The 8,439-nt window shown below is 44.6% G+C and overlaps 1 protein-coding gene across 5 annotated transcripts in view; it reads left to right on the top strand.

Annotated features, from left to right (window-relative positions):
- Nucleotides 1–8,439, top strand: part of RNF20 (ring finger protein 20) — an 80,400-nt gene that overhangs the window by 47,165 nt on the left and 24,796 nt on the right. For 2 of the 5 annotated variants that reach the window (XM_006758409.2, XM_006758408.2), the window contains exon 2: nt 7,720–7,874. In XM_006758409.2, the coding sequence (XP_006758472.1) occupies nt 7,746–7,874 (129 nt within the window). In that variant the 5' untranslated portion in view covers nt 7,720–7,745. Of the gene's footprint in view, nt 1–6,514; nt 6,642–7,719; nt 7,875–8,439 lie in introns of those variants that run through there. The other 3 variants (XM_006758406.2, XM_006758407.2, XM_006758411.2) reach the window with 3 other exon arrangements.

The raw sequence follows: 8,439 nt of genomic DNA, 5'->3' as shown, positions 1-8,439 counted from the left end.
CTTTGAATTGGATCTTAAAAGACAGATATGATTTAGAAGGATGACTCAGATGGGGCGTGGTGATTAATAAACAAAGGTGATAATATACAAGCTAATTGAGCTGCTAACCTCTGAGAGACAAAATTTAAGGTGGCTGGCATGGACTGAAAATCTATACTGTGGGAAAATAGCTGTGGTGGGAAAAGAATACATGAGGTAGGGAGTGTTCAGTGTCACCATTCTCTTCATGACAAATGAGATAAGAAAAGGGATAAAAGTGGCATACATATTGGAAAGGAAGCAAGAAAACTATCATTATTTGCAGAAGATGTGATTGTTTTCCACCCCTCCAAAAGAATCCAAGAGAATCTTCAAGAGAGCTTTGTAAAATAATCAGTCAAATGCAAAAATATAGAGAGCTGTCCTGTATAGCACTTATAACCAATTGGGAAAAAAAACTTAAAAAGTCTTATTCTCAATAGAAACAAAACTTATGGACTATCTAGATATAAACTTGATAAGTAATATGAAAGACTTGTAGCAAGAAACCATGAAACTTCATGGAAGCATAAAGGAAGACTTGAGAAAATGGAGGCCTATGATGTGTTTCTGGTTGGAAAAACTACATATTAGACATTTTCATTCCTCTCTAAATTATTTCATAAATGTAATGGACTACATAAAAATTTTAATGGAATTTTGCTCATGAAGTTTACATAGTGTTTTGCTTTCCTGCCCTTTCCATAGGCTTCATCCCTAAATACCATCACATTGGGAATCACATATTGCCAGGACTGACCAGCAGACCCCGAGCGATGGATGAATGGATGGCTCTGACACACATTTCTATGAAAGAGAAGGCTAAGGGGCTGGTTGGCATAAGGAGCCAAAACAGCTCCGATTGCCTGCCTCCTTAGGCTTTTACTGTAACAACAGCTTGAACTAGATACAATCAGCAGGGTAAGTATTCTTGAGAAAGCACATGCTTCTACAAGACTAAAGACTAAACATAGAGATTCCAGCAAAACACTGGGGGCTCGGACTTGTTTGGAAAAGTCAAAGCAGGGGCTGCTGCCTTTGGTAGGGTCTCCCCAGAGGCCCCTGACCTTTCGTAGAATCCTCCTTACAGACTTTCCAACCAAGTCCCGTGCTTCCCCCACAACATATGAGTCTGAAGGGGACACAATTCGGTCCACAGTACTGTGTTATTTAAAGTGTTGGAAAATGGGCTCTTCTTCCATCTTCCTCTCTTTAGGAATAAAAACAGAGTCTATAACTTCAGAGTAAAATGCAATAGTCTTTTTACAAACCAGCATCTGAAGGCATCAAAGGAGTGCCTGTGTGCTAGGACAAGGACCACCTTTCAGCAAGCCTCCACACCTTCATTTGCAGGAGTCAAGTGGGAATCCCAGACCTCTGTGCCTCTTCACAAGACTCCAAAGTGACATTCTTCCAACTCTAGCTTCCAGCACAGGTTATTTCTATCCTTTGGTTCGTCCAGTGGATGCTGTGGTGTGCTATCAACGTCTTCCCAACCTCCCTTGAAAACGGAGGAACTCATTTTTCCCGGGTGCTGGGAATGTTGGATGTTGACAGCTCTCAGTTGAGTTTCCCTCCAAGTTTGCCCTTGGCTGGAGAACGCCAGCTGGATCAAGGTTCTGCCCCCTTCCCTATGCCACCCAGTCTCCACATCCAATCACTGATTGGTGGAGGGGGATAAAAGCCTGGCCTCCTTGCTTCAATTCGGGGCAACTCTGAAAGGCATTCCCAGTTCTAGAGCTGCTCATGGCATCCAGGGGGACTTTGCTGTGCAGTCCAACGCTCCTTCTGTCCAATCCTGCTTCCTTCACCCCCGAACAGATGTTAAACCTTTAGCACACAAATCTCCAGCTCAGAGTCTATTTTCTGCACATTCCAAGAAGGAACAATCTCTTATTTGTATTTGTCTCTGCCCGGGGCCTTTGTGGACCCTTCTCCCACCTCTCTGCATTCTTTGAAATTCTTTCTAAGTGACCTTTGTAATTTGAGATCAGTCAGTAAAAATCTTTTCATGAAGCTTTGAAACAGACAATCTTATTTCACTCCCTTGGATGTTAAAATGGTTATTCCCAGTTTACTTTTATGGGAAGGAGTCTCTAACAGGTGCTGCAAATGTTTCCCTCCACGTCCCGCGTGGTTCAGGGTTCAGGATCTGGAAAAGGAGCCGCACACAAATGAAAGAGAAGAAGCAAGAGATAATTTGGAAATAATGGGGGGCCAGGTGGGTAAGTCCAAATCAAGAGAAAAGACTTCCACTGGTGCTCAGGCCTCCCCAAGCTTTTATTGGTATGAGATACACCCATAGCCCTTAGGCAGGGAGGTTCCAGTGACACACAGACTATTTTATTAATAAGGATTTACATGACTATCTTATCAATAAGGATTTACATAAGTAAAGGTGGGGAGGTTGCTTCATCTACCATTACCTGGATTAACAGAGGTGGTGCACAGCTCTCACCTTTGCTAGGGCTTCAGAGGTCACCAGCCTTCCGGGTTCTCTGTCTACACCTCTCCGCTAGTGAACACAATAGGTGGTTTCTCACAAACTGGCACCCAACATTACCAGTCCCTGGGCTTTGTCTTCGGTCCCCTTTGCCCTTTAAGACCATGAAAACCTAAGTTCACATTTACTCATTCTGAAAAATGCCCTTAAACTGAGATCCAATTTTAGTCCTCAGTTTGTTTTCCAAAGGATGGTCATGCTACTGGGCTGGTAATGAAAATTCCAAATGTTATCTTCGTAATTATGCTTCACATCTCCATTTCAATGCCTACTGCAAGCATTTCAGTAACGCTGTTCTTTCTCCTCCAAGGCCAGGCGGACTGCCAGTTACCCAGTAAGAGCAATATGAAATAGTGGATCTACCTGGTGAGAATTCACAAAGACACTGTGGCTTCTCATCCAAAATGTCATGCTCTAATGAGGGAGTCACAGCCAGCACATGGATAATGAACATCAAAATTATAAAAATATTAGGAACCTAACATTTTTATGGTAGCTGGAGAGTAGTATAGTTTTCTACACGGTTACATGGTATAAATCATAAAAGACCAATTCTGTGACTAACAGATACACCACAGCTTTCTAGGAGAGCACTAACTAAAGGTGGGTTTCTCTGACAATTTGTGAGTCTCATCCTTCAATGAATCTATCAGCACTCACCCTTCCATAGACCCTGCTGGGACTCACTCTCTGGGTATGAGAGGCCTGAATTTGGCTCCCTGAACTAAGCCACCACCATGGTCCCCAGAAACCACAAAGTAAGAGGCCTGGACATGGCAGAGCATAGCAGACCAGGTGATCTGGGGAGGAGGAGGCAGGGACGTATAGAAGAAAGAGAAAGATTCGGCGATGGTGAGTTGCTATAAGGTCAGAGGTGAGGACAAGAGAGAAAGGCTGGTTTCTGTAAACTCTTTTGGGCAGAGCTGGATAGCATCGCTTAGAGCAGTGTTCCTCAAATATGCTCAGATGGGGCAGACTTACAAAAGTAAGAACTTAACATTTCCAGAGAGCTTGTCCCTGGAGATTCTGACTCAGTAAGCCTAGAGCAGGCGCCATGGGCTCTGCATGTTTCTGTTTAACAAGTGATGTCATGGTACATAAAATGCAGCCTGACTAAAAGTAAGGATAAATAAAGGTCTTTTAGAATCATGTTTTGTATACAAATAACCCAGTCATTCACGGAGATAGAACAATCACACAGAACATTGGCAGGGAGCATAGACAAAATAGTGAACAAAAATCCAAACTATCTCAATGTTGTCCTTTATGAGAGCATTAAGCCCACCCTAACTAGTTGACCAGGTTTCTAAGAATTAAGTTAAAAACATGACTGAAGTCTTCGGTAGCTCGACCCAAAGCTTTAGAAAAGGAACGGGGAGGAATGCATATTGTCTGCTGCCACCTTGTGGCACAACGGTGTAGTTAATGAAGACGGGCTGCAAGCCTAAAGATGGATCCCTTGACAAATATTAATTTGGGAAAAAAATCACTTGAATTATGAATGCCTTTTCCTTTAAAAATATTATTACTTAAAATTTACAATGCTGTTGATACAAGCAATGAGAACTGTCAAAGACAAGTGATATAAAATATTAAGTATTCTTTTAGCATAGCAAACGCTATTCTGCCATGTATGTGTGAGAGACGAACTTGTTTTTCCAGGGCTACTCTTTTTTTTCTCTCTCGAATAAGATGGTGAACAGGTGGTGACAGGTAGGAAACGGGGAGTGTGTCAATGAGAGAATTCTCTGCCATCCTACCCTTCATCTCGCCCATTTTCCCAATTCTCTGGGTGAGGCCATCTCTCTGGATCAGGATGGGCTATTGAGAAAGGCGTCAGATGGCTGGCTGGGGCTTTTGGAAAATACAGGCCTCACCAGTAGCTGGAGAATATGGTTATCTACATGGTGAGAAATGAAAGGTTCTACAAAGATCTGCTCTCTTCTCAACATCTTCTCTAGCACTCTGAAGTGTGGGGTGAAGTTTAGGGGTATCCTAAGTTGATCTGGCTCCATTTCCCTGAGCTTCTCCTTAGTTCTGTCCACCTCTGTGTTGGTTTCATTAGGCTCCAACAGTTTGGGGCTTCACATAAAATATAAGTAAACTGCTTTAGTTCTACTACACCAAGCAATTCACTCTGATTAAACTGTGCATTTTTACTGCTAGGACTTTGGCTTGGGGAATGGGGCTGACTATTTGTATGAACACATTCCTTGGGGATGTAAGTGAAGTCAGCTTCCCCAAACATACAGAATGAAGGGAGCTGAATGGATACATGAATAAAACGTATCACTGGTTGTGCTCTGTTAAGAGGTGAGGGGGGTGGGGGAATGGATACCAGGTTGGCAACCAGCCCTATTCACTTTAGTATCAACGACTGATTTATCACAATACAACACAATTTCATTTGAGGTGATGATACTCAAATGAAACTCAACTAGTTTGAGGAAAATGATTAATAGTGGGGATTTTAGCAAACAGGAATAAAAGTGGCAGCACTATTCAGCTCCAGGCAAGGTAGCCATGCAAGAATATAACCCCAGTGTTACTAGATCTTCCATATTTTCAAGAGAATTTGATAATGTGGACTTTTATGTAAAATGTCTGATTTTAAATGTTGACAAAGTCAGTTTTTGTTTTTACCACAAAAGGCAGCTAAAACTGTTTAAAATAAACAAAGCATATCTGTTGACCAAAGACAGCCTGTGAAATTCTTGTTTACAACTTTGGGCTAGAAGCCATTCAGTGTTCTGTGGATGCAAGGTTTGCCAAGAGTCTAGCAGCTAAAGAGGGGAGATCAGATAATTAGTGCGGTGTCTCATGCAATGCAGTCCAGGAGGTGGGTCCTCCAACACAGTTCAGGCTTCTGCTTTATCTAACGAAATGTGAAGTCCAGTCGGAGCCACGTCTTCCCAGGCTCCTACCTGAAACCATGAACACGTGTTTCCTATTGTTTACCTTCTTACTTACCCACAGGGAAGACCCAGCAGGCTCGGGGACCAAAGTCTTCCCACTGTTAGAAATCCAGCATGGATTAGATTTTTTTTTCAAAGATGCCTCAATTCCACTGTTGGTGTTTTTGTTTTTTTGTTGTTGTTTGTTTGTTTTGAAATATAGCCATTTCTCTTATATTTCTGGACCTCTATCTGATGTCACTGGGTAGTTTTACATAGTTCTGCCAGGCATACAGCTTTTTATTGATAACTTAGATTGATTAGATCCCTATCATTAAAACATTTAGTTTAACTGAATAGGAAATAGCACTTTATCCACCAAAAAAAAAAAAAGCAATGCGTAATTAGCTTAAAATAGACTAATGTTGCAATCAGAGATCAGAAACTATTGTTTCTTATCGTTTCCCTGATTATTTTCTTGTCCCAAAGAAGCACAAAAACAGTAATTGTCAATACGGTTCGCACCTTATAATCTTGGGGGGAGGATGGGAGCGTGGGGTTGGGGGGTGCTTTTGAGGGAGTGTCAGCGTTCAGGACCACCCTGGACACCCACACTCCCCGAGTGTTTCCAATGTGCAGGCAGCGTGTATGTACAGTTCCCTGTAAGAACAATCGACAAGCCTAGACACCCACAAAAATCGCCGAACCCTTCAACCCGAGGGCTCCCCGTTAACATTTTCCCCGTGTCTGAGGCTATTTTTTTCCAGCTCGGAGATTGACAGGGCCCTCAGCCAGTCGGCAATTTGAACGAGTCTCGGTGGGGGCAGTAACAGGTAACAGAACAAGGCACTTTATCTAAGTAGAAAAGCCAGGTTGCCATAAGAGATCAACGAGCCAAAAAAGTCAGGGGCATAGCTCCACCATCAGAGAGGCCGGGGTACACCTGGGGCTCTCAGCGGACCGCCCAATCCCCTGCGTTGCTAGAGAGACGGCGCCTACTTCCGGGCGCTCGGCTCCCGCCCCCGCGGAGCGTACGTCACTTCCGCCCGCTGGTTAAAGCGACACCGTCTTTTTTTTCCCCCTTCCTTCTCCCTGGCCCCGCCTCCCGGAAGTTCCGCTGGGTCTGCGCCTGCGGGTCCGGGGTGAGCGGTGGGAGGGCTCCGTGGACGTTGGAGGGTAGGTACCCGGAGTTCTGCTCTCGGGCATCGCGATCTGGAAGAAGCGAGGTTAGATATCGGCCGAGGGTGCGATGGGTGATGCGGGCCGTCGGGAACCTCCACCCTCCCCGGCTCGGGGCCTCCTCCTCCCGGGCCCGCACTTGCCCGTGCCGGAGCCTGGGTCCTTGGCCACTCGCGAGTGAGATCGAGGCCCTGGTCCTGCCCCAACAGCTCCGTTCTCTTCACGCGAGGGCCGACTCAGGTTGCTGCACCGATGCCCTCCCCCTGGAGCTTGCATCGGAGGCAGTGTGAGGTCTCGGTGATGGCGGGGCCGCTTTCTCAAGTAGCAAAGCGCTTTGGCATCCGTTCTGCTTCCTTTGAGCTCGGGGACCCTGGGAGACAGCTGGGACAGACAAAATGCTTGTTCGCTCCTCTTGTGCATAGGAGGAAAGCGAAGCTCAGGAACTTCCTCTTTCAAGGCAGCACGGCTCCCTAAAAGGTAGAGCTGGGATTCGCACCGAGGTCTAGCTTCTCTGGGCTGCAGAAAACCATGGGGGGAACATTTGGGAATAGGTAAGAAACTGCAGATGTAGAAAGGAGAGGTGGCATCTCTGAGAGCATGCTTCATGTCAGGCTCTATGCTAAGCTTTTTTCTCTACTTATTCATTCCTTATAAGGGGATTAGGACGATTAGACTACCCCTGTTATTCCTGGTTTAGGAAATACAGGCTCAGGGATAAATGACTTGTCCAATATTAATGAGTTAGTAGACATCTCCGGCTCTCTTTTCAGCTCTGATTCTCCCAATGCAGTAGAATTAGCTTTTGTCTCAAACTGTATTTTTCTGATTTCGGCATGTCAGGAAGTGAGATTTCTTTTTCTCTTTATCCTTCACCCATTACCTTTTTTTCTTACCAGCATCCTCTTTAGATATGTGTAGTCGTGTAAATTCAACCCTCGGTTGTCCTCCACAATTTGCGTCTTTCCTTCCAAGAGGAACTTGGGGAACATGATGGTGTGGAGTTAAGGGGCCCAGGTTGAAAGGTTGGCCAGGAGAACGGTTAGTTTTCACATCACAGGCGGTCTCTTTTTATGGTTGCTTTCCTAGAATATCTTACCTACGTTTCTGTCTTTCTTTTCCCTCCAGGAAAACAGCTGTCATCTTGTGCCAAGATGTCAGGAATTGGAAATAAAAGAATGGCTGGAGAGCCTGGCACGTCCATACCTCCGGAGAAGAAGACAGCTGTGGAAGATTCGGGGACCACAGTGGAGACAATTAAGCTCGGGGGTGTCTCTTCAACGGTATGTGGAAACAGTGCCCTGGGAGTGTGCTTTTCTTCTGTCAGTTACAACCTGAAAGTAAAAAATGTTGGAGGCGCCAAAACCGGTTTGGCTCAGTGGATAGAGCGTCGGCCTGCGGACTGAAAGGTCCCAGGTTCGATTCCGGTCAAGGGCATGTACCTGGGTTGTGGGCACATCCCCAGTAGGAGATGTGCAGGAGGCAACTGATTGATGTCTCTCTCTCATCGATATTTCTAACTCTCTATCTCTCTCCCTTCCTCTCTGTAAACAATCAATAAAATATATTTTTAAAAAAAATGTTGGAGGCCTCCTGGAGTAAGAGGAACTGATTTGAAAAAAAGAGGGAAATATAACAGCCAAAAGTAGGTCTGTTCAGTTCTGAAGAAGAGATACTGACATTTGATCTTTATTTTCAAAGGTGTGCTTATATTCTTTGGAGAACCTGGTGCCCGATACATACTAATGATAGGTATTTAGCAGAGGGCAACTGTATTCATTTTTTCATTCAACAAAAAATTAGGTGCCAGGTACTAAGAGGTAATGTAGCAAAATCATGGAGAGAAGA

Source organism: Myotis davidii, unplaced genomic scaffold (genome assembly GCF_000327345.1).
Source record: "Myotis davidii unplaced genomic scaffold, ASM32734v1 scaffold534, whole genome shotgun sequence".
In the NCBI taxonomy this organism is placed as follows: Eukaryota; Metazoa; Chordata; class Mammalia; order Chiroptera; family Vespertilionidae; genus Myotis; species Myotis davidii.
Note: the sequence above shows the minus strand (reverse complement) of the source record. Positions and strands in the feature narration are given on the sequence as shown.